This window comes from Myotis daubentonii, chromosome 1 (genome assembly GCF_963259705.1).
Source record: "Myotis daubentonii chromosome 1, mMyoDau2.1, whole genome shotgun sequence".
Classification (NCBI taxonomy): domain Eukaryota; kingdom Metazoa; phylum Chordata; class Mammalia; order Chiroptera; family Vespertilionidae; genus Myotis; species Myotis daubentonii.
The window spans coordinates 26,972,320-26,998,902 of NC_081840.1; the positions used below are offsets into that span (position 1 = coordinate 26,972,320).

General features: G+C 51.1%; 1 protein-coding gene across 4 annotated transcripts in view; it reads right to left on the minus strand.

Moving 5' to 3' along the window:
- Positions 1–26,583, minus strand: part of RAD51B (RAD51 paralog B) — a 611,763-nt gene that overhangs the window by 67,448 nt on the left and 517,732 nt on the right. The window contains exon 11 of one of the 4 annotated variants that reach the window (XM_059692571.1): positions 7,875–8,198. The exons of 1 other annotated variant lie outside the window; for it this stretch is intronic. In XM_059692571.1, the coding sequence (XP_059548554.1) occupies positions 8,107–8,198 (92 nt within the window). In that variant the 3' untranslated portion in view covers positions 7,875–8,106. Of the gene's footprint in view, positions 1–7,874; positions 8,199–20,818; positions 21,683–26,583 lie in introns of those variants that run through there. 2 more of the 4 variants (XM_059692589.1, XM_059692597.1) reach the window with 2 other exon arrangements.

Below are 26,583 nucleotides of genomic sequence, written 5' to 3' on the forward strand. Positions count from 1 at the left end.
AGAATTAAGTTTCTACACATATTTCTGGTCACAAAACCTTCACCAAGCTTCTGAATAAAGAACCAAAATACTCCTAATGTTAAACATTGAAATGTGAGGTCTACACACATCTATGAAAGATGAATAAAAATAAGTAATCTCATTATTTTCCAACTCAATTATTCCAGTTCAGGTTCTCAGGTGGCCAGAGCTTCTCCCGGAAGATCAGGGCTCCAGGCAGGAGCCCACCCCTGACAGGACACCATTAAATTGCAGCGCCCATGTGTACCCACGTCCACACTCACTCAGACTGGGACCATGTAGACAGGGCAGTTTAGCCAATGTGCACGTCTTTGGGATGAGGAAGAAAACTCATGCAGACATGGGGAGAACAGTGGTTCTGGCTGGGAACTGACCCCCCCCCCCCCTCCCGCCCTGTTCATCAACGTTACAATGAGACAAAGTTGAGTGAAACAAGGACCTGCCTTGGAGAGAATTCCCTCCCCCTCCCCAAGCGGCAGTAAAGGTTGCACTGCCTATACAAAGGGGTCGCTGTCTTTGTCTGACAATTGGACTGGCTAACATACCAGTTCCTCTCTTATTTCCAAGAGCCAGATGGACTTAATGCATCTATGGGTGGCTGTGGGGGCACGACTTTCTCACTGTGTGCCACTGAACAGTGGCAAGAGGCTGGCTGGAAGTCCGTGTACTTTGTCCTCGGCGTTGCTTGTAAACTCAACCCCATTCTGCTCCCCAGCAGAGTCCTTTCTTCAAATAAAGTCTTACAAGGAGAGGGGATGGGTTAGTTGTGTGTGTTGGTGGTGGAGAGTCCCATCTGCTCTGGCTCCATCCCAGCTAGAGTCTCTGAAGGGTTCCTTGGATCCCAATTTGAAAAACCACTGCTAGAATGCAGGCCCTTTCTCATAATAGTTGTTGGACGTTAGTACCCGAGGACACACAATGACAAAGAGCTGCTAGAAATGTGACAAGCCTTAATTTTACATACTATTAGTTCATGCTGCAGCCCATCCGTATTCAGTGTGGTGTAGAGCAGCAGCTGCCAACCTTTCGGACCTCACGGACCACCAGTTGGCGACCGCTGGTGTAGAGAGTTAGGGACCCCTTGCTGAATCTCCATGGTCCTCCGCATGGCTGCAGCCCACCAACTGAGAATCGCGGCACAGGAACTAGGAGAGGAGCAAGAAGCAAGACTGGGGTCCCAGATGGAGTCACACTGTGAGAGGGCTCTGGGGTCCAGTGAAGGAACTACTGCTTAATGCTATTTGGCAACGGAGAGCCATTAAAAAGCCATGCACAATTATTATTATTGTAATATTAAAGCCCAAGAGGTGACATGATGGGACATGAACCAGCAAAAAAAGGATCACTCCTTTGCAATCAAGCCCCCTTGCCCATCACCAGCAGTGTGAGCCTCACATCCCTGTGTCTACTAGAAGCCGTTTGCCCCAGACCTTCCTGGGTGGGCATTAGCCCAGACACTGTTTTCCAGCTTCAGCACCAGAGGTGCTTACTACCTGGGGGAGGGGAGGACCTACCGTGGGTGTCCCAGGCCAGGCCTTGGGGCCCTCGTGACTATGAGCACCCACTGATGTATACAAATGAACACATGCCTAAATTTAAGAACATGCATGTATAATTATATGCAAACAAAGGGGGACTTACACTGTGTGCAGGCAAAAGTGAGGCCTAATTCCTTGGCTTTGCCCCCACTCATGTCTTGACCTTCTGACCCCCAACCTCTCAGAGAAGAGCTTGGCTTTATTTGCTGAGGAAGCACCCTAAGAGGTGACCTCCAGCCCAGGTTTAGGGGAAGAGGCTGTGCTCCCAGGTCCAGCTCTGTGCTCTGTTTGCCTCTGGGAGAATCGCTAAAGATTCTGGTACCCAAATCTGTCCATGCCTAAGATGGGGGGGACTCTCACTCATACGCACCTACCAACTTCAGAAAGGGCTGTGGGAACCAAGATGGAATGAGAGCCTGTGAACGCTCCGTGCTTCTTGGATGAAAGACAACACTGAAGTTTTATTATCTACCTACTCCACCTTTTTATTGTCCCAGTTTTCTTCTGTTTTGCCTTTGGGGGTCTGTGTAAACTTTATTAGGTATTAATTTCAAAAAAGGCCTCCTTGCACCTCGGAGCGGGAGTTTATTTGGTGCCTCAGAGAACTCACTTCTTCGAATAACCCAGACCCTCAAAGGATTCATTTTGGTTGGGGTGGAAGAGGCTTGCGAGTGTTGAGCTGCTCAGTTCAGATCAATTTCACAAATATTTTTGGAATACCTATTAACATACACCTGGCCTGGAGAGGCAGGGCAGGACTGGAGAGAGGGGAGCGGGTGTATGGACGCTGGAGCCAGGCCACCTGAGGGCTGAGTTCTAGATCGACAGTCCCGTGTGTGTCCTCGGAGAGCCTTGGTCACCTCTCAGAGCCTCTGTTTTGTCACCTATGAAACGGAGATAATCCCATCCATCTCACGGGGCAAAGTCAAAAACAGGATATAAATCTCCCAGTGAGCAGTGTGTTGGGGAGTTCAGTCATTTCCAGATGTCTCCCCTCCTTAGGCTCTGGCCTCTGGAGAAGGGGAAAGAAAGGGCCTCCATCCTCACTTCTGTTTCTCCTCCCTGAGGCCCTCTGTCCAGTCTGCTTCATCCATTTTGGAAAGAATGCTGGTTAAATCACCGGTTCTGGAACTTTCTCACCTAGTCCTCCCCCACCCCCATTCTCCTGGGCAGCCTGCTTCTTCCATACACTCCCTCCTGCGCCCCAATACCTCCACGGCTTCCACATTAGTATCCCGCTGCCCCCTCCCTCCAAACCCATTCCTGAGGAGCACAGTGGAAATGGCTTTCTTTGTTGTACCCACTTCAGAAAAGACCAAACTGTGGGCGCCAGGAGGGGCCAGACCTCCAAAGGCGAGCTTCAGGCAGGTGGGCTGAGGCTGTCCCTGAGGGACTCGTCCAGCAGGACCTGCTCCCAGGTGCCCTCACCCCGGGACCCGGCCTGGAAGGTGCCCCCACAACACCCCCTGGCAGGGTCCTTGGTGCAGTCTGAGAGAAGCACCCGAAGGCGTCCACGCAGGACCCGGCCCGCCCTGACTGAGGCTCCTTGCTGCTCCCCAGGTTGCCAAGGAGGAGAGCGGATGCAGGGACGCCTGGAGCAGGCCCCGCAGAGGCCAACGCAATGTCAATTAAGCTGCTGATGCATAGAAGGGACCAGGTTTCCCACAGCCCCCGTGTGTGGAGCTCTGAGGCCGCGTGCTCAGTTTGTTCCGTTAGAAGTGTGCCTGGGAAGCTGGGAGTTATTTGTTTCCAAGGTAGGCGCTCCTCAGGTGGGTGGTCTTAGCATTTCTGAGGGCCTGGATTCCTTGCCTCTGCTCCTCAGGACCACTGAGGGGCTCATTTCCCCTCTCCCAGCGCATCTGGGCTGGGTTTTCCCACAGGCCCCGGCAAAGGCAGCCCTGCGGCTTCAGAAAGCCCTGGGCGGCCCCCCGGGGCGCGGGTCTGCAGCTGTGGGCACCTCCCTTCTGCAGCAGCTTTGATCCGCTCCTGTGGGGGCTGCGCACAGCCTGACCTCCCGTCTCCAGCGTCTCTCAGGTGGAAAGTTCTGCTCAGCGTGCCTGTGGCTTCAAAGGCTCTCCCTCCTTCGGGCTGGGGCGAGACTGATCACGGTTCTCATTTTGCTGTCGGGTAATCTCCCAGCGGCCCCCATCTTTCCATTGACAGGCTTCTGCTTGTTTGCCTGGGCTGCCTCGGCCAAACTCAAGCCACCTTTCTGGTTGAGGAAGCACATTGACCTCCGCTCCCACGGAGGCTCCTTTGATGGCTCAGACGTGGCCTGCAGCCCAGACAAAGGTGGCCAGGCGGCTGCGGCCGGGCACCCGGTGAATCAGGCTCTGGGCGTCGGCAGGGTAGCCGTCCCCGAGGAGCAAAGGGCTCCCTGCCCCTGAGAGCTCCTCAGGAGGAACCTTCAGCTCCGCCTTCCCGCCTCTGAAGTCCAGGCCAAAGGCAGCCCGCGCTCTCCGCTCTGATTCCCGGCAGGAATCCGGCCACGGGGCCGACGGCACACATGGCCCTGCCCACGCCTGAACCCAGGCTGAGGGCAGGAAAGGCCACCAGCCCTGCCGCTCACTGCATTACCGAGAACCCGGGCCGTTCACTGTCTTGAGCGGTGGGCACCAGGCCAGCCGGACGCGGGAAGTTCCTTTCTTGCCTATTATTCCTAACGGTTGTGGCCTTCTGGCCTCCGTTCTCAGCCCATGGGATAAACAACAGCGAATGCATCCAGTCCACGGTCCACGTCTGGCTCCTGCCCACCTGCTGCTGACCCCGTGCTTGGGCTGCCCAGACCCCTGGCCTGGGTGAAAGGACAAGGGCTGGGTGACCATGGAGGCTGCCGCGGGCTTAGCCGGGGTTGCTGCCTCACAGGAGGTCCAGCAGGGCCCGCACGCCCGGTGCCTCGCCATGCGGACGGGGTTAGGCTGCACGCTGCCCTCTGGTTTCCTCATATTTAAAACGAGGGTGGCCAAGGGCAACAGGAGCGGTCAGGAGAGCATCCTCCTTCCCCAGCCTGATAGCACAGGGCTCTTCCTTCCTTTGATCGTACTCAAAACAACTCCTGCCGCAGAACAATGAGCCGGAGGAGGCGGAGGGGGATTTATTATGCTGTTGTCCTGGGGCACAGCCTCGTCTGACTTTATCTTGAGCAGAGGTCTGTGTGGGAGGAAATCTGGCCGCTCTGGCCGGCTCCCTGCTCTTGTGCTCCCTCCCATGTGAAATGCTGGAGAGACAGCAAAGAAGCTGCCGTGGCAGCCCCACCCCAGCCTCCGCCTCCATCTCCCCAAACTGAGAGGACCTCCGGGACAGGCAGAGGACTCCTGACACTTGGAGCCGCTTGAGCCCATCATAATAAGGTGAGCGCCCCAACAAGTGGCAAGCCCCAAACAGATAAATTGAGGGCCCCCAGGACAGGCCCTTCAGAGCCTTGCTCTCCAGCCACCTTCCTCTCTTCTCCGCCCTGGTCCTGGCTAAGGGAGGCGGTGATGCCAGGACGTGCTCTGCTTAAGGACTGTGCAGCTTCTCACAGGGTGAAGCCGTGGGTGAAGGGTTGCCCCACCGAGGCTGAGGGAGAAAGGCTTGTGCCTTGGGGCCAGAGGATCTCCCTCAGTTCTGAACGCATATGTCTTGCCAACCACATGCTGTTAGCAGGGTCTAAACAGGTGCTCACAGCAACCTTAATCTCAATCCATTCACCACCCAAACTGTGGTGCCAGCGGTGCTAATACTCAGAAAATAAACAAATCCTTCCTCGTCAGCCAGCGGGTACTGTGGAGGCGTGTGAGGCACCAGACCAACCGTCTTTCTAGTGCTGTGGACCGAGCCTAGGTGGACCGGGGCTCAAGGTCTGGCTCTACCATCATTCACTGAATGACCCCAAACAGGCAACATGACTTCTCAGAGCTTCCATTACTCATCCATAAGATGGGGTTGAGAATACTAACCTTGTAGGATTGTTTTGAGGATCAAATGAGATCACGTATGTAAATTTCCTAGCAAGTGGCCAACATTCTGTGGAGTATGGTCATTATTATTCCCACCATTTCAAATAGGTATGAGGGGCTGATCTGACCTCCTCCCATCCTCTCAGCCACGACAGCAAACACGCAAGGAACACAAGAGGGAACAGACCCACAGCACAAAATTCACCTCAGGCACAGCTGCAAACCCAGGCACCGAACTCGATTTTCAGACCTTCCGATTCTCTTGCCCTCCAGCCACACCATCTCTCTGAGCAACCCACTGGACACGCTTCCTAGGGCTGCCACAGCCAATGATCACAAACCTTTATCTCAGTTCTGGCGGCCAGAGCCCAAGATCAAGGTGTGGATGGGGCCACGCTCCCTGACAGCTCTCAGGGAGAAGCCTGGCTGGCCTCGTCCTGCTTCCAGGGCTCCAGGGGGTCCTGGGCTGGGGCTACCTGGCGGCAGGCTCTGCCTCCGTGTTCAGGGGCATCCTCTTTTTTATGTCTCTCTTCTGTGTGCCTCTTATAAGGACACGTGCATTGAATTTGAAACCCACCTGGGTAATCCAGGGTGAGCTCAACTAAGATCCTTCACTTGCTGTGTCTGAAAAGACCCTTTCCCCAAAGAAGGCCATATCCACAGCTTCCAAAGACTGGGATGTGGACATAGCTTTTCCTGGGCCACCGTTTAGTCTCCCACAGCCATGAACCCTAGAAAATGCTCTGTGGGTTTATGGCTAAAAAGTCGAGGCAAGAACTTGGGGGCGATGAAAATGCTTTAGAATTAGATGGAGGTGGAGGTCGCAAAGCAGTGTGAATGTACTAACTGCCACTTTAAGTGGTTCATTGTATATTATGTGAATTTCACCTCGATAAAAATAAAAAATGTAAAATGAAAAGTTAAAAAAATCTGGTCATGCACACAACCCCCTCCGCACCCCCACTCTCGCTCTCAGTCCACATTTCCTCCTGGGCAGACCCGTGTGCCCATTTTCGGTGCCAGGGCACCAGATTGGCTTATGGTGCAGATGATTGTCAAGCTTCCTCTTGATCCCACTTCTGAGACACATCCTCGAAAATTCCATGACTAAAGCTGAGTCTACAACAGTAGCAACCACACTTCAGCAGAGAACAATGGGTGTGGGCGAGGACACCTTCATAGCCAGACTGGTGTTTGCCAATGTTTGTTTCAGGGGTGGTGACATGGATTTTCTAAGCAAGATGAATAGGTCTGTACACTTATCTGCCTTTAAGAATGTGTGCAGTCTGCAAGAAGAAAAAGAACATAAATGGCAAGACACCTAGAAAAAGATGCATAAGACCTGGGTGAAGCCCACTCACTCAGGATTCTCTTTCAAACCTGTCTACTGAACCTATGGTAGAAGAATGTGCATGCTCCCATTTGCTCCAAATGCATTTGAGGAACAGGGAGAGACCTGCTCATTTTATGCTTCTAGAACAGAGAAGATTTGGGACTTAAAGGAGAAAAAAATGCCTCTAAGCTTGGGACATGGGGACCTTCCCGGGCGAGTCAGCCAGGCTGGGAAGGGCAGAAAGTTGTAAGTCTGATGCCTGAGCTGTCACTCACTCGTTCCCTCCCACCTGAACACGGGCCTGCCGCATGCCAACAGGCAATGGGCTAGGCCACCGGCTACAAGAGCCAGGGAAGCCCCAGGCCCCATCCTTGCTGCAGGTACAGCTCCGTGTGAAAGCAGGGCAGGCCCATGGAGTGTCCTGGCCACACCACAAGTGCTCAGAGAGAGGAACAGGTGTCACCGCCTGGGGCGACGGAAAGGCCTCCCAGGCTTGGTGACATCTGAGCCTAGAGTTGAAGAAGGACTGAGATAGGGCACGAGCCTCACAGGCAAGTAAGTACAGCATATGCACTGGATCTGGGAACACGGCACCTGCAGGGCTGAGCGGGCTGCAGAGAGGAAGGCTGGCTGCCTGGGCGAGTCAGCCAGGCTGGGAAGGGCCTTGCATTTGACCCAATTCTTTCTGCTGACTTTTTCCTTCTCATGAGAACAGTCAAATATTTATCATAAATCATTTCCTTTAAACCTGTCAATAACCCCTGTATACAGAAAAGGCAGGAGGCTCAAAAAGGTTAAGTGATGACCCCAAAGAGGGCCGCACACACCATTGGGACATATAGGAAATGCCGGGAATGACTGAGAGGGTGTCCGTGGAGAGGCTGGGAAGAGGATGGGTTCAGGGAGGACATTGGGGGCTTTCACTGCATCTGTAATTCATTTCCTAAGCAGGGTGCGGGTGCAAGGATGCTCTTTATGCCCTTTGTCCGGGTGAAGTTTCCATAGCTTTTCTTTTAAAATAATATGTTTTTATTGATTTTAGAGAGAGAGGAAGGGAGAGGGAGAGACAGAAACATTGATGAAAGAGAAACATCGATGGGCTGCCTCTCGCACACTCAACCAGCTGAGCCGTACTGGCCCGGCCTTAATGGCCCGGCCTTAATGGCTTTTCAATGGACCAGTCCCCTTTCCGCAGGACCGGTGCGCTAGGGTAGCACCTCTGTTGGGAAGCTTGCAGTGAGTGGAGGCTGAGGCCTTGGGAGCAAGAAGTTGCCCTTCAGCGGCCCTCTGCCTGCTGAGCTTCGCCTGTGGCCGTGTGTAAGTCCTCAGTTTTTTCATCCTTTTGCCAAGGTCTCAAAGGCAATACTTCTACAGAAAATGCAGGACAGAGAGGTTTGAGCCTGGCCCTCAGGAAAGTGCAGGGAGAGGGGAATGAGCCTGAGCCCCACCCACTTCGTGTCCTCAGGGAAGGCTCTATGCTGCTTGATGGACAGGTGCTGTGAGTTCTTTTTCAAGTGAATTTCCCTTCAGTTACGCTGTTGGCTTTTCCTGCCAGAGCATCCTGCCCTCTCCAGGGCAGTCCCTAGGAGGAGACCCAGCCCCTGCCTTCCTGGTGTGCAGAGCTTAAAACAAGAGCCCTCTGCCCATCGGACATCCTTACCATTTCCAGCTATTGAGTGTAATCAGGTGTGCCAGGATCTGATTTCAAAGCCCCCAGCCAAAGGACTCAGAGGAATCCTCGCTCCCTGTTGCTCCAGCGGGAGACAAAGGGGACTGAACAAACAGGATGTGCTGAGGGCTGCACAGAGCACTGCCCCGGCAAGACCGGCGGACGGGATGCAGGCTGAATAGATGGCCCTGAGCTGGGGCGTTGGCATGTGCTTAATCACGCCCGAGAGACACGAGGAGCAGGACAAGAGCAGACAGTGACTCATCTGACAGCCCCGGGATGGTTCCTGACAGACAGTCATGCTCATCCGGGGTCCGCGGGTTACAGAACCCACATCCTAGAAGATCCCGACTCCGGCCATTTACTTTGCAGAGAATGTTGATATTTCTAGATATTAGAGAGGACCTGTCCAGCCTTGTGGGGCAGCAGAGCAGCAGTCAGGGCCTGGCAGGGCCGGTAGAGAAGACCCATTGTTGCAGTCCCGTGTTTGGGTCCCGGTGAATCCATTTGTTCCTGTCCCGGCTTCGATCTCTTTTGTCCTAGACTCTGACTTCTGGGCTGGGGAACTTACACCTCATACACTCTCCCAATCACTACATGGGGACTCTTCTCAGGAGGACATTTCCTCTTGAGAATATGAAAACAATTTTCATCAAGACCAGACCTGAAGGCAAACAAAGGTCATTGAAGGCAAAAGGGTAGGAAGGAAGCAACTTGCACTGGGAGGGAGGGACCTCTGGCTGCAGACTGACCCCCGTGCAGGGCTGCATGGAATCTGCCCCGCTGCTGCTTTCAACCAGCCGTGCTTGGACGTGGCCTACAGGCACCTCTGATTCTTAACAGGGACTGGGGGATGCACCTGGCATTCTGCGGGTGAGGCAGGAAGGGCGGGACAGTCCCACACAACCGAACAGCTACTCAGCCTTTAACTGAGGGGCAGTCCTGCTGGAAGTGGTCCTTCCTGACACTCCACTCAACCCTGAGTCCCTGAACGCGAAACCTCCAGGAAGAGTCTCCACAGGCCACTGCTGGTTCTAGAGGAAATACACACCCAGAACATGAAAACCTGCCTGGTATCTCTGAAATCAACCCAAGGGGTTATTCATCTGGCAGAAAACCTCAGATTTATGGAGATGCTTTCTCCTGGGACTGGAGTTCTGGGAACTAGAGTCAGAGGCTGCCTCTCGGCTTCCATAAAGGAGGTCCGGGCGTACACTGAGTAGCGATGTCCCTCTCCAGCGTCAACAGCTGGCATGCTGCGCTTCAGCAATGGCCAAGAGAGAAAGCCCCGCGGAAGAGCGGGCATATGAGAAGCACAATGAACACGCTAGTTACACAGGATTTCTGTTTATGTAACGAGACAGCATGATTGGCGCTTTTCCTCAGTGTGGCCAGAGTGGAAACTGAGTGTGGGATCCTTGGGGAATTAGCTATATTAAGTGGACTAAGTAGGGCTGTTGTTTTTTGGACGGGGGGTGGGGTGGGGTGGGGGGAACCAATACTATCCAGATTTTTCTTAAAGGGACAGACTTGATCAATCCATCATTCTACTCATAAGCAGGTGACCTTCACAAAGAATTTAACTTCTAAGGAGGTTTTGAGCACAAAGTTGCAATGTCTTTTAGAATTTGATTTATGATTCAAGATGAGCCACCACTAACTCTAGGGCTATCCAGAGAGGGAGGGTGAGGCAGGCAGGCCCATTAGTCAGAAGGTGGCAGGAGACCCCTCCAGGTGAGCTAACTGGACAAAGGGAGGAAGTGAGTCCAAGTGGAGAAGAGAATTCCAGGAAGGAAAGACAGAGCCCTCCCCCATCGCTGGTGTGGTCAGGAGGGATGGTCTAACCCAAATTCTCTTTCAGAACCAGAGTGACTGGAGCTTGTCTGAGTGGAATTGAACTCTGTGCTCTGTCACTCACACATATGACAACATTAAGCAAGTTACCTAAACCTGAACCTTGGTCCCTCACCGTGAGACAGAGTTAATGGTACCTGCCTCAGAGGGCTGTTAGGAAACTAGGTGAGCATTTACTGAGTACCTTACATGTGCCAGGCCAGGCATGAGGTACTGGACAGACAATGGTGAGAGGGCTGACATTTCATGAGATCACTTACATAGGAAACTGGGCACAGATACTGTCTAGCATATAGTAGCTGCTTAACAAACATCCTTATAAAACTTTCTCCAACCTAAAATCATTACAGTCATGCTGTATGGACCGTAGACAGGGAGCAGGTAAGGCTTTGCTGAGTGCTGATGGTTGAGCTGAGGCCTGAATGAGAGCAAGAATCCGGTCCTGGGATCTTTGACCCCCTCCCTCCTCCACTTTTCTTCCCCAACCCCTCTAACAATTGGGCTCTTGCTGTATACATTGTGCCAGGCCCTTGGGCCTGACATTACACAGCCCTTTATAGTTTCAACATGGGTTTTACGTATGAGAACACACATCGGTTTTCAAACTTGCTCCCTGGAGCGAAGGTTATTCCGTGGAGAGCCTGCAGCAACGGTGGGAGAGATTTTGAGCTCATATTCCCTTCAGCTAGAGCAGGCTGTCTTTGATCCGTTTCCTCTGAGAAAGAGCCAACCTGCTTACTGAGAGTGCTTGCTGGGCCTGACGCTGCTGTAGGTGCTAGGACACTCCGTGAACAAATGAGAGATGTCTGCTCTCCAGCCCATGTAGTGTTGCAGCTCGGGGAAAGCAAAAGCAGCGCATAATGGGGGTGAGGAGAGTCGGCTGCAATTTAAATGGGGGGGGGGAGGTCCTCACAGAGAAGGTGACATTTAGCAAAACCTTAGCGGTGAGGGAGTCATGCCAGTACCTGGGGAAGTAGGTGAGGTGTCAGCTATGGGACTATCTGGGGTAAGCCTGCCAGCAAAGGGTCCTGAAGTGCGAGGCTCCGAAGGGTGCCTGGTGACTAGAGCAGCTGCCTGGAGACTGAGGTGGCCCAGCAGGTGGGCCAGGACGGAGCAACCAGAGGTGGGACCGTGGAGGGCCTTTGCTTCCATCTGAGTGAAAAGGGCGTCGTCTCAGAGCTCTGGGGGGAGGAACAGTTCCATCTGATTTATGTCTTAAACGGGAGACTTGATCATTGCAGTAACCCAGGTTTAGACAGCCAGGGAAGGAGGGAAAATCATCCTTCATCTATGTGGTCATCCCTACAGGCTCCCGGGGATGAAGATTCGGCCGATTATTATTATTTTTATCATTATTATTATTATTATTATTATTATTATTATTATTTGGTTAATCCTCACTGGAGGATATTTTTTCCATTGATTTTAGAGAGAATGGGTAAGGATGGCAGGGTGGGGGGAGAGGAGAGAGAAACATCGTTGTGAGAGAGCCACATCAATTGGTTGCCTCCCCAATGGGTCCCAACCTGGGAGGGGAACCTGCAACCCGGGTACATGACCTTGACCAGAATTGAACCTGTGACCCTTTGATATGCAGGCTGACGCTCTAAACACTGAACTTGCCAGCCAGGGTAAGATGATTATTTCTATTCCCATTCCACACTGTGGGAAATTGTAACTCAAAGCGGTCCCAGAAGCTCTTTGAGGGCACAGAGTAGGAAGGTGGTGGGCTGGGGACTGATGGCCAGCAGCCTCCCTGACTGACTTGGTCTCAGATGGGCTGCTGGACACCAGGAGCTATTTGCTCCACAGTGTCCACGTGAAATTCTTGTGTCCTGTGGACTTTTTCGGTGAGGAGGAAAGACTGACGGGGATTGCTTTGGCTTTTGAAATCAGTATTTTACTTATTAAAGTTACACCTTTGAAAAACCCAGTTTTCCCTGGGGCTTTAACGTTCACCTTACGAATCTTATTTCATTCTAGTTATACATCATAGATGCTCAATAAACATTTGTGTATGACTTACATTTCTAAATATCCTTCTTTGCCTTATTCCTCAACAACGGACCCAATACAGTGCCCCCGGGACATCCCACATCATCCATCCCACGTAAAATGACACCAGAAAGGAAGCGAGAGCCCAGCTGGGGGCCTGGGTCCAGGTGGATGGAGGTGCCACTGAGCCAGACAGGACTGGGGATGGGGCTGGGGTGCCAGGCCCAGGCCCGCCCAGCGGGCTTCCTGCCAGGCAGTGCTGCTGGGCAGGGCTCTACTGGCTGAAAATTTCGAGAGGCACCTGCGTGAAGGAAGATAGGAACATGTTTTCTCTTCCTCTATGCCTTCTCTCCCTTTTCAGCCTTATTCTGGGAGCCAATTTGTGAGGGCAAAGTTGCGGCTGGTTTAGCTTCTACTGTCTTGATTAGCAGAGGCCCGAGGGGCAGCTTTACGGCACAGCCCCTCTCAGCCCTTCCCTCTACCACAACCCTCCATAGTCTCTCTCTGCTTTTCTAACTCCCCCCCCCCCGCCCCCGTGTCCCCTGTCGCCTCTCAATGCTCCAGTCCCCCCCTCCCACCCACCTTCTCAGCTCCTTCCTCCCTTCCTTTCTTTGGGCCTCAGGGTCTCCCCCCACCCCCTCCCAGCATTTCCCTCCAAACCCCGCACTCTTTGTTGCTGAATTCAAGGTTCTCAATACAATAAAGCTTTGATGATTTGCCCCAATTGAGAAGGAATGTCAGCTTAAATTAATGAAGGGGCCACATAATGGAATCTTCAAGCGAAGTCTAGTTGCTTTCACGTTTTAAGACGGGGAAGCCTTCACATTTAAATGCAGTCATAGCGAACGCCGAGAAATGGGGCAATATGTCTTAGAGACTCTTTTAAATACTTTAACAAAAAGAGCCCTTTATACTTTCTTTGAATCTGAGTGTTTTGCTCCTAAAACCTTTCATTTTTAGGGACCAACATGTCTTTTTATCGCCGTGATTTTACTGAGCTTCTCACAGACCCAGCATGGTTTCCATTCCCGAATTCTTTACGACGGTGACATTTCCACAGCCAAAGTCTCTTTAGACATTGTTCAGTCACATGAGGCAGACGTAATTATATATTCTCTTTGCAAAAAATTAAAAGCTTAATAATAATAAACAACAATAAATAATAAAAAGAGAATTTCCGTGTCCCAGCTTCTACCACATAAGGTGGTAACAAGGCATCACTTATGAGAACCGGTCCTGCACAAAACGCCCTCCTCAGGGTCCCATCCCAAAGGGAACATCCACGGCCCACCGGGCCTGCTTTCCTGCAATAAGGAGCCACCGAGGCAGTGGAAGCTCTCGGCTCTCCGTTCGGTGCCACTAGGCTCCCTCCGTCCCACCTCTTACTGCATCTCTGCCACATCCACCCCACGCTCTGCCAGCAGCACTCGCCCAGATGCTGTGGCAAACTTCAGCCATGACTACAGCTGGATGAGAGTGCTTGGGTGTTCATCACACTGTTTCCTCTACTCTTCTGACCGTTTCACATTTTCATAACGAATAAAAAAACCCCTCTAGGGACAGCAAAACAGCCACATGTCCCTCGGAACCAAGAGGATGGATCTAGTTACTGCTGTCCTCCTCCTCCTAGGGACCCCCTGTCCTGCCCAGGCAAGGCTCAGCCTCCTTCCTGGGAACGGTAACAAAAGTAATGCATGGTGCATTGCTTAGCGATCTGCACGCTTTGCAAGCCTTTTCCTGCATATTCTTCTTTTCCTTTGGGGGACAGGTAAGGCAACTGTGGTCCCCATTTTACAGACGAGAAAACCCAGAGGTTTGGTGATGCTTCCTAATAATACTGGCTCAGTTATTGCTTTGTCACCAGCAGCAGGCATTGTTCTGCTATGTGCAGCATACTCATGAGCCCAAGCTCTAAAACACCTACCTCTGCGTGCGCTGACGTCGCAGATCTTCCCAGTGTTCCACGAGTGGAGATCCCACAGCCTCCAGGGTTCATTCAGACTGTAAATGTGTTTCTTTGGCCCACCCAATATTTTATCAATTTTGAGCTGGTTGCCATAATTTAAATATTTATTTAAAGAAATATTTCGTTTGAAAAAATTCAGATTTCTGGCTTCTCTTGAAAAATCAGAAGTTCTGGCAGCATTGGGCTGGCATCCTACAAAGTAACAACTGGCTGGAACTGAGTACATGAGCACATGCTGTCCCTTTAGGCAGGTCATACTCTTTCTAATTTGCCACAGTCCCCACTACTCCCTATTATTGCACACTAGCCTCTTTTTGCAACTCTGTTATCTAACAGTAGCATTTGAGTTTGCAACCCCAGTGCAAAAACCTACAACCCTAAAGAAAGAGAATGTGATGTCTTCCTGGTGCCACTGATGCACTACCCAAGTCATAGATTTATCCATCTGTATATTCATGCGACCATCTATTTATGGATCCAGCCAGCCAGCCAGCCCACCATCCATCCATCCACCTATACATCTGTTCACTCTGCTTATCTCAGGCGCCCTCCCTACCTAGCTAAGCCATTCTCAAACTCACTGCACAGAGTCGCACCTGCCATTTCTTGACCAATATCTACTTTTCTCAGAACTAGAAGGGCAGGATCAGAGGATGAGAGATGATGTGTTGAGGAAAACAGAGTTATGGCAGGTATTATGGACTGAATTGTGACCCCCCCCCCAAATATTCGTATGTTAAAGCCCCAACCCTCAACATGAGTGTACTTGGAGATAGGCCCTTAAAAGGGGGTAATTATGATTGAATGGGGTCATCAAAGTGGGACCCTAACCCAATAAGACTGGTGTTCTTACAGTGGAGGAGACACTAGGCACGCACACAAAGGAAAGGCCATGCAAGGACACAGTGAGAAGGTGTCCATCTGCAAACCCAGGAGAGAGGCCTCAGGAGAAACCAACCTGCTGGCACCTTGACCTTGGACTTCCAGCCTCTACAACTGTGAGAAAATAAGTTTCTGTTGTTTAGGCTTCTCGGAGGCATTCTGCTATGGCAGCCTTAGCAGACTAATAAATACAGCAGGGACCTGTTTTCCACGCCTGCCCTGCCCACCATTTCCACTTCCCCAGCCACTATCCTCTTTCCCCTGATTAGGCAATTCCAGTTAAGAAGGTCTATTATTTCTCCAGTGGTATGAACACCACCGTCAAGATGGGCTGGGTAGGTGGGAAAAGGGCTGGGAAAAGACCACTAAAGAATTCCACCCACGAGATGCACTCAGGACATTTCACTAAACCCTGTCTTCCTGAGGTAGGGATATGCTGCCTGAAGTTCAAGGCGTAAGGAGACTTTGGAACTGAGATGTGAGCATGAAGAGTTTTAGTAAAACCTGAGGTGGTTTAAGGAACATGGAGAGGTACAGGTCCGTCCATCTAGTTGGTTGGGTGTAGCAAGCTGTTTTGACTGGAAAGTCTGAGTCCAGCTTAAAACAGAACGATGGTAGGAATGATTACTGCAAAACTGGCTTCATCTCAAGCCTTCCTATGAGTTTCCTCCAGGTGTTCTCATTAGAGAGCTTATGTTATTAACACAGGGATGGGTGGCTGCTGATTAGCCCCAGAGGGGCCTAGAGAACGGGGAGAAAGCCAGGCTGGCTCCTGCTTCATCTCTGCATCCACATTCAAGATGTTGACATGGTAATGACTCAAGAGTTGGGATGCTGATGTTGGAGAGAAAGGCTGGACAAACCCCAGATGGGTTCTCAGATCCCAGGGACAGCCGATGGCAACAGACTTCAACTTCAGATTCTACAAGGAATAAGCAGATGGAAGTGGTCCAGAGGCACTGGCTCTTGAACCCATAGCAGCAGGTTTAGAAACACCATCAGAACGCCTTTTGTGTCATCATAGGCTCCTAGAGAACCTGTGGCTTTAGGCAGTAGGTACAAGGGTCCGGCACAGGATAAGGGCTGGCCAATGATTGAATCAATATGGACATGGAGCTCAGGAAAGAGCAGAGAAGCACAGGTCTGTTTAGATTTGCCTCTAATTCTCTTCCAGCCCCATGTCTACTCTAACAAATGTGGAAGTGCTGAAATCTAGACTGCGTTGGGGTGACCTTTAAACATCTGCTGCGGCAGGAACGCAATGATCTCTAATGAATACAAGGCAAAGTCCAGTGTCATAATTCAGTTTCTCCCCTCGTCTTCCCATTGATGCATGAATTCAGACTAAGCTCCTCCGACTCCGTTGAAACAGGGAAACACCACACACACGGCCAGTCCCCTAAACACATGAAACCAGCCCCTCTAGGGCAGCTGTCCTGCCCACATCTGCGGCTGCCTAGTCCGCCTGCTGTCAGCCGCCCCCTCAGCCCACAACCGACTGGCTGGCTAGTGACCAGTGATGTTACCCGAGACAAAACAATAAGGTCAGCCCAAGCCAATGAGGTTCCCTCTTAGGGATTTTAACTAGGGGACACCAAGGGAAAAAGCCAATGGGAACTTAAGTTGAAAGGCTGCAGTGTAGAGAGAGGAGTTCAAGAGATGAGGGTGAGCCACATGCAAGCTAAAGTTTCCAGTGAGCAGGACAGCCTGAAGAGCATGTCTGCTGGGCAAGAGGGTGGCCGTGGGTAGAAATGCAGAGAGGAGCAGAGACTCCAAGGTAGTGAGTCCCCAGGGCGGCCTCTGCTTTCAAAGGCTTTCCAATTCCAGGCCACCTATGTCCTACAGCAGCTGTCTCCTTCCACCCGGGTGACTGACATTCTTCTCCAGGAAAAGAGCCCGTTCAATAACTCATCGTTTGTACAAGTCCCCGGTAGGTCATCTGCAACTAGGTATTATCTGAAGACATTCGCTTTGGGGGGAACGAATCGGTGGGACGCCGTAGCACACAGGGCCTACCACCAGCGCTCACTTGGAAGCCTCTCCTGTGCTTGCGATTAGGTTTTAGGCAGGAAATGGCGCGGCCTCATTTCTCCCTTTGTTCTTGTGAGGTCAAGGTCGGCTCAGACTCTGTGTGAGCCCTGCACACAGGAGGTCTTGGCATCTGCAAAGAACTGTCTGGCCTGAGGAAGTTATGTCCTTTTAAGTTACTAAAATCCAGGTCTGCACATCTCTCAGAGGGAAGCTTTGAAACCATCCCCTCTTACTTAGTGAACAGGAACGACGAGGTGGGGCCGCCATGTTTGTTCACAACACGATCCCGTGAATCATTCCTCGTCTCTGGTTTCAGGCCTCGGGAGGGCTGCGCTGGCAGGAAAGCTGAGAGCAGCTCTGTCAATGCGAGCCCTCATCTATTATGTCCACAGCCTCTTGGAAATGTCCCCCCGGCCAGGCTGCCATCAGCACTGACTGAAAACACATGGAAGCGCCCACTCAGAGCAGGAACTCATTATTAGAAGAATAATAAGGGAAAGTTTCCCCCCCACCTCTCTGCTGCGGGGAGAGCTGCTTTCTGGAAAGTCACAGGGCTGAGGGGATCTGAATCATGTCTGGTCATAAGGGAGGAATGGAGGCGGAGGGCTGTTTCCAGAGCCTCTTCTCACGAAGCACGTGTCGCTCGGTCTCAGACGTCCTGCTGAAATCAGGGTGGCCCTCGCCACCCGGTACCCTTTTCTAACGTGACTCGTCTGGGAGCCCCAAGGGAAAGCCCAGGGTGAACTAGTCTTCCCTGTCAACTCTTTTTCCACACGGTCCCCGCAGACTAAAATGGGCTGCAGAACGATCTGGTCTTCCCTCCTCAACATCACCCCATGAGCCTCTGATAGATGCCCATTAGTCCAGGGAAAGGAGTGGATGTGAAAGGTGACCTTTGCCAGCTCGCTGGGTCTCGCAGACTGACAAGGGGTCACACATACCTAATTCTCCTTCCCTTCAGAATACGGGGGGGGGGGGGGGGGGACTGTGGGCTTGTGCCTTCTACTCTGTGGAGTTTGGGAGTGGCTGTGTGACTGCTCGGCCCTGAGAGACGTGATGTGTGTTGTTTCTGTAAGTGCACGCCCCCCCGACCCCCCCCCCCCCCCCGCCCCCCGAGGCAGTTGTGGAAGTGCTTTTTCTGAAATGAAACCTGAGGCACCACATGGAGGACAGCAGCCCAGGAGACGTAGAGTTGTGAGATTTGGGGGGCTGTTTGTTTAGGCACAAGTCCACCCTGACACATGCCCGCTGTCTATTGGTCCTCTCTCCACCCAGATCTGTTTGGAGTTCAGGGGAACTTGTGCTGCATCTGAAAACCACCCTCAAGGACAGTTAGAAAAGTAGACAACGTGCTTCCCTAACACTTAGAATGCTTGTTTGAGAAGTGGGATGGGCTTCTTCCTGCCGTCTGAGCAAAAGAGGCCTCTGCTGAATTCTGTAACCAAAAAAAGAACGTCCCACCACAGCCATGGGACAAAAGTGATGGTGGCGACATTAAAACCGAAGCACGGGGGCGGGGGCGGGTGGGGAAGACACTGCCAAGTGGGGAAAAAACTGCCAAGTAGTTTTAAGACCACGGTTTTAGGTCAGAATCTGATATTTTGCACTCCTTTTGTCTTCATTCCCTCTCCCCCATTACCTAATCCTCATTCCCCATCTCCTCTGGTTTTGCCAGACGAACTTGTCTCAGAGCAGTAATGTTGCTCACAACATACAACATAGCCGACACTGTGCGAGGAGTTCAGCTCCTCTGGATTAATCCAGAAACGCTCGCTCTGATGCTTCCAGAAATCCACTCCTGCTGCTTCACCAGGACCACGGCATAGCCACGGAGCAGCTAGGCTGCCAGCACAGACAGGGAGACAAAGCCGGACTTTGTCCACATACCGGTATGTGCATGTACACTCCCCCCAAGAAAAAAGCTCCACATCGCATCCGAGTTCGATGACAGTAATTAACAGCTCAAGATGCTTCACTAGCATCTCATGGGTGGTACCAGCTTGGCAGATTTCCAGCTCATGAATACGGCCTGTGTCTTCTTTCTTGTGAACATTCCTTGGGGCAACCTTCCTGCCCAGGTCCCCTAATCTTTAATAACGGAGAAAGGAGAAGGAGGTGGTGATGGGGCCTCTACCTTATTCTCAGCACCACAGCCCAGGCTTTTTGCAGCCACTACTCTAGCGATTCTTTTACCTGGAAAATATTCGAGTTCCTGCTATGTGTATAATATTGTGCTGAGCCCTTTAGTGAATTGAAGACGGCCAAGAGAGGTTGTAATAGATATGAACAGAAATATGACAGGGGTTGGTGAGGGGGGAGAGAGGAAGGAGCAAGTCTGCCTGGGTTCGAATCCACGTTCCATCACTTTTTAGTAAGAGACCGAACGCTTCTTGCCTTGTTCCTCATCTGGAAAGAGGGATGAAAGAAGTCCTACCTTGTCAGACTGTTAGAGAGTGTACGCTTAGGCACGTATGGTGTGTGTCAGACATGCAGTGCACTCCATAAATACTGGCAAAGACTGCTGAGGTCGTCCTGGCACTGTGGTTCGTGGTGAGCTGCCCAGGTGGGCCCTGGAGCGGGAGAGTGTGGGGACTGGCTCGTTAATTGCTGGGTGTAGAGCACTGTCTTAGTGTGTACAGGGGTCAAAAAAAAAAAGTCTCTCGGGGGAAGCCATTTAATCTCTGACACGTGTGATGGAGAAGTGTTTCCCTTGTACCTTTTTCAGACACTTTTGAGTGTTTTTCTGTGTGAAATGTTTGGCTTTTCTTACTTGGTGAACAGTGAAAGTGGAGAGAGACTGAACTAATAGTTACAGAGAACAAAGCATCTTTCCGAATTTCTTAAATACTCCCTTGATGTTCGAAATAGGCCAATTCATGTAATAAGAATTCGTGGGAAACTTACATTTAATCGGCTGCAAAAACTCAGCTTGGTTTTCACAAATGTTCTATCGAACACCCCAAGTTCTCAGAATGCACCTCACTCAGAGGAAGGCCAAGGGCCACAGTCCGGAAAGTTAGCCTCGCCCTCTTCTGCCGGGTCTGCCCACACCACTCTCACCAGCCAGAGCCCAGGGTGCCCCTTGCTCCTCCCCAGGAATACCTTCCCTGATCCCTCTTCTGCCCTTGCAGCATGAGGCTTGAACGCGCATCCATCATGTCATTTTACTTTATTGTTTTACGTTATTGCTAGTAGTGTGTGAGTCTTTCCCATTCCTTGTTACAGAGTTACAGGGATGGGGTTCATAGCCTATTGCCTCTGAGCTTCCCCTTAGCACGTGGTATGGGCTCAATAGATACGAGCTGGTAAGGACTTAGTTGTTCAGCCATTCCTGGCCAGTCCACCTGCTTTGCCCGCAGCACCCTGTTGGGCACCCCTAGGAGACAAGAGACAGGATAAGACTTGAAAAAACCCCTGGAGGGGGAGCAGATACAAAGTGATCATAAAGAAGATAGCTCAGGGTCACTACCCATGTGGGTGAGAGAGGTCCCAATGCCAAAGGCTGGGGAGATTTGAAGGGGCCGGAGCCCCAGGTCTTGGCCTGAACCAGTCTTGAAGCTTTGGTGGGAAGCCTATGGCAGGAGGAGGGGGTCGGCTTGGTGTTGTGCTAGAAATGACTAAATTATCCTATGGGTCACCAATTGATTTATTTGCTAATTGACTGGCCCAGCTTTGGGCTTTCAATCTAAAGAAATCATTTCATCCTTTATTAAATACTGCAAGAATCTCACTCTTTGTTCTGCAGGGCTGTACACAATTTATTAGTGAAACTTGAATTTACACCACAATAGTTGCACCACTAATGACCTTCCAAAGGCTGCTAACACCATACATGTTCCGCTTCTCAGTGGGATCCAGACCTGTCAGTGAATTCTGAGCCTGCCGACCTCCCTCTGACACAAGAACAGACCCCCAAGCCCATGCCCCCTTCCCCCATCTTTCCATGATTTCATTTCTGAATCAGTTACTCTTTGGAGATCCCAATCTTATACACCTCCTCTTTTTATTTGGTGGACAATACTTTATTCGGAAATGTCCCCTCCTGTAATTACAAATCCTGTTAGTCCTCCTCCTCCTCTCCCCAGGGGGATTGTGGGCTTTAATTAATTAATGTGGTTAAACCGCTTTGAGGTGCCTGGTTGAAAGGTGCTATATAAGTGCAAATTATTATTATTATGGCTGTTGACATCCCACGGCGGCAAGGCCCACAGCCCCATGCATCTGGAGACCAGAACAAAGACTCCTTCGTCTTCACCTTCCCTGCCAGGTCTGCGATGGCTGGCGCGGTGGTGTGAGGGCAAATCTGTTACCATCTCAGCAGCAATCAACTAATTCATCCCCATTAGGCAGGCTTCTGCTTCCTTCTTCCACGCAGCACAGTCCTGTTTCATTTCACAAATCACGCCCCCATCAGCTCTAGACAAAGGTCACAGTGTCCCTATGGCCTCTGCTGGCCTAAAGGAATAAAAGAAAAAAAAGAGGGAGAGGAAGAAAGTTTGAAAAAAACAAAACAAAAACGTTGTTGTGGTGAAATGCACCAACTTGTCACTCGCAGCCTGAGGCAGCGTTCCTCCCAGCAGCGGTCCACTCCGCACACGCACCTGTCTGTGCCGCAGCACATGTGTGGGTTAGGGTCCTGCGGCCCAGGCTTGATGGCTGTCGAGAAAGGGGAGTCTTCCCGGGCTGGGCGGGAAGAGGTCACCCAGAGAAGCTGGAGCCCCTCTTCGGCTTCCTCCTCTCCCCCCAGGTTTCCCCTGAGAAAGCCAGCTGCCATCTGCAGCCAGGAAGTCCTCACAAAGGCAGGGGACCGTGATTTAGATGTTTTGTGCTACACCTAGCACAGCCCGGCCCTTCACAAACGCCCAGCAATTCCACCCTGATCGTAGGCTTTGAAAGCAGCCCCGTGGGGGAGACGTGGCCTCTCGAAGGGACGCTGCTGACCAAAATGCTCCTTACAAGGTTGTGCCTCAGCCCCTTTGTTAGCGTGGACGTGGGTGAACCTCAGGGGGTCATGTCTTCATCTGCCTCCATTTATCCTCCCTATTGAAGGGCTCCTTCAGGACATCGGTCAGCCTCTGTGGGAAATGATTCGGAGAGCAACAAAGGAACTCGGGCCCTTTGGGGGGCCTGCGGAATTCAGTAAACATCTGGACACGGAAGGCCAGGTTCTCAAGCAGCCTCGCTGGGGAGATGTCAAAAGAGAGAAAGAGCTGTGTGTGCAATGCAAGCTCTTAGTTCTGTGGCGACATTTGTTGTAGAAAAACACAGACGCCCCAGTAGGTAGACAGGAAGATTGTTCAAAGGCTCCTCTGTCTGTCAGTTGGTGTGAGCGCCGTGCACTGTGTCGGTTCTCATGGCCCGTGCGAGGAAATAAAAGTTCTGCACGGCTGGGAGCAGCATGCGATGGGTCGATTCTGCACGTCCTATGAATAACCTGAGGTTGCATAAGCCTGTCCTGGGTGTGCTGGTCTCCTTACAGTTCGGGTGCACTTTCTGGTCAAGGTGCCTTGGATTCTCATCATGAGCACGTTTTAATTGACCAAAAAGAATGAAGTCCTGAGCGTAAGTGATTTATACTTCACGGTGAAATTCAGGATCTGAACTCTTGACTCTCAGTGCTCCTTTTATTGTTGAATCAATCCATTCAGAGCACATTAGTCAGCGTGATTCATTAGTCACATGGTGCTAATCAGCACTCCCCAGGGTCCCCAGATCTGTCCTCAGCCGGCAAAAGAGCCTGGTCTCGGTGGAGAGGCACTGCAGGCCATTCCATCAGCACCGGGAGCTGGCGCCCAGTTCCAGCCCCACGTGCTCTCGGGAGCTTCCTCAGCCATCCCAGTGAGAACGAGCCTGTCTCCCCTGTCCTTCCATGCTCCATCTTTTTAACCTTGATAATATGTGTCATGTGTCACAGTGTGGCTTTGATCAAAGTTATTTTTGTTTGAAATAACTAGATTTTGAGCTACTAAAAGGAAGAAACTTTTTTTTTTCAGCCTCATATCCCCCATGGTTTGGAAACAATAGATACTCAACAAATACCTGAACTCACTGAAATAAAGCTTACGTCGTACTCCAGAAAGAACACGGTGTCCTTTTGGAAGAGGTTTTCAAAGACCATCAACAACCCGGACGGATTTAACATCCCTCGGTATTATTACCCGGGCATTTTCACAAACGCAGACTGTGACTGGGCAAAGATGGCCAAGTGGCTTGCAGCTTCTGAAGGAGTGTGGGTTCAGACTAACTATAGTCCAGGCCTTGGAACAGAGCTTTGCTCTGGAACCTTATTCCAACGAACATTTTGTTCCATGTTTTAAAACATTGTGGAGACAGGAAAAAACATTTTGGGGAGAAAAAAGTGTTTAGTCTGTGATTTTGGGCCCACATTCAGACCCTGCTTTGTGCTATAAGCACTACTATCTGTTGCTCAAATATCTTTCTTGCTGGTGCATAAGAGCAAAACATACACTACAGTTTCCTCTTGAGATAGATTCCATTTTGGGTAGGGGATCAAGATTTTGGGGTGCTGATCTGTGGTGTCATTACTGACTGTGATACCCCATTTCTCTGCTCTAGGCTCTACAAAAAGAGGACCCTGACGGCACTTTTAACACAAAATATTGATGTTGCATTTCAACATTATGCAACAAGCCCAGCCCTAAGGTCTGTACTACCTCATCTCCACATCTGGACTCTAGAGGGATGTGTCACTGCACACTCATCTCCCTCGCTCGTAGAAATATAACTCCCAAAATTTAGCCGTGCTCCTGGCCTCCAGATTGACAACTACCCACCCTCTGACCAGCCATTCTCCTTTTTGATGTAGACCCAGAGAAACCCCCACACCTGCATACCAAGAAACATGTGCAACAGAATTCGTTAAATTAACAAATAATTCTAATTTCCATCCAGGAAGGAATGGCCAACATCTGGTATATTCCAACAATGGATGTGACTACTTCAATTAAAGTGAAAGAACATGATTTATGTGTATCAAGGTGGATATACTGCAACAACATGACGTTAAGGGACAAAAAGAAGTTATGGCATGATGTGTGCAATAAGCCATTTATGCAAATTTGAAATGCACTCAAAACATATCTCTCTTTGAGGCTAACAGCCAGAGTAAAAAAAAGTGGACATAGCAGAGGGCCAGTGTGGGAAGATGTCACACAGGGAGGGGATGTGAAATGAATGTTTAAAGGGAAGAAGAGAACTGGGAAGATGGGAGTCCTTCCTTGTTTCCTCTGGGAGGCGCCTCACTGAGCAGCAGGCAGAAGCTGCAGGGAAATGCTTGGGCCTGCATGAGCTTTCTGGGCTGCAGTGGCGCCAGCAGCCCGGCGACGATGCACCAGGCCTGCTCTGTTCTCTTTTCTGTGACCCCTGGGCGAGAAGTTCACTCTCTCTGCTCCACTGACTCCCAGGGCTCTCTGCCCGGGCTCCCACGAGAATGCCAGGCTGTACCAAGTATGTGGGTGGTATTTACCAGGCAGACACCTTCATACCTGGATGGAATCAGATTGAGAATCTTCTGGGTCACCCTGAGTCCACCAGGCAGAAAACATTTAGATGGGTTACTGATTCAGACTGAAATCTGATGAACTCAGATGGTGGTATTTGGGGGGAAAGAATTTTTCCATAAATCATCCTGTTGGCTCAGTGACTAAGAAAATGGAGCAGAAGAATCTAACCCAACTTTGTGACAAGGGAACAAACAGAGGAGATTAATGTCCCTCCCAATATGCTTTAAAAGGCAATCAAACATCCACCCTTGCATTTACAAGAAAGATGAAGCCATGGCTCTCCAGCTCTTAAAAAAATCATGGTTTTACCTCTTTGTTTTCTGCTTTCTTCAAAGCCCCTACACGAGGTGGTTAGGAAAACAGGAAACTAGCTTTGCTTCCAGCACCTTCTCTGGATCTATCTCAAGTACCCCGGGCTCTCCTTAGGCTCCCCATCTCCATCCCCAGGTGTATGCGGCTCACTCGAACCTAAACTAGCAGAGGACAGCCCCAGAATCCAAATTCAACCTGTGATACCTGATCCTGATTAAAAAATAAAAACAATGTAAAAAAATAATTCTGTCCTGCTGAGAAAGCAAGCCATTATCTTCTGTCCTGTTCAAAGCAAGCTGGCTTTTGTGTTTCAAATGCCGCTCAGGCCCCCAGGAAAAGAAGAGCTCAGCAAAGGCAGAGTGAGCCCGGAGGAGCCCCCCGGCCTCTTCATGCTCCCTGGCAGGCCCTCCTTCAGGGTCTGCTAGTCTACTCAGGCGATGGGCCTGATTGCTATGAGCCCCACAAATCCTGGATGGTCCCAGTTTCCCCAGGCTTCCTGCACCATCAGCCACACAGACTGGCTGCTTTTTAATTTTTTAAAAAATATATTTTTCCTAATTTCAGAGAGGAAGGGAGAGGGAGAGAGAGGTAGAAACATCAATGATGAGAGAGAATCATTGGCCAGATGCCTCCTGCATGCCCCCTACTGGGGATCGAGCCAGCAACCCAGGCATGTGCCCTGACTGGGAATCACACTGTGACCCCTGGTTCATAGGTCAACACTCAACCACTGAACCACACTGGCCGGGCCAGCCTGGCTGCTTTTAATGATAGAATCTTTATTCCTGGCCTTGACGCAGAGGCCCACGGGTCCCAGCTGTGTTCTGGGTGGCATAACACTTGGGGCTTCCGGGGAAATAATGGATAAAACCAGAGCAGATGTGAGTCATGTTGGAGCCCGTAAACTCTCCCTCCCTCCTGCAACCGTGCGGTTCTGTGGGCCCACCCTGCTTTTCCCTCTGCACTTGGTCCTGGCACCCGTTGGCCTCCCTCGGGGCTGGCCACGCCTCTAAGCTTTTCCACTCTCGGGTGCTGAGGGTTTCATGGCGAGCTCTGGGGACAACGTTAAAATGGATTAACGGCACCTACCCCTTCACCTCTCCACTTCAGTTGCACAAATAAGCTGAACTCTCCCTCTGCTGGGACTTGGCCCCTCTCAGAGTCAAACCATCAGAAGCTGGTGGCTGTGAGCTCCTTCTCCTTTGGGGTCTAAGTATTTCCCAGATCTTGGGCCCAACCCTGAGAGGCCAGGATGCCCAACAAGTGCAGAAAGACAAAGGAGATGCAAACAGAGGGGTTACCATGGCAATGGCCAGAGCCAGGGAGCCTTCTGAAGATGCTGGGAGGGTGGGTTTTCTTTCTTTTACCTTTTCTTCTTTTCCCGCTAAAGGAGAATAGTTCCGCTCTCCATTTTACTACAACAATAGCATGGACCAGCTCCTTCAAGTGTTTCAAAAAGCAGCCTAAGAAATCTCTAAGCAAGCCCCTCAGTGTCTCCTGCCTGCCGGTTTATTGTCCCTC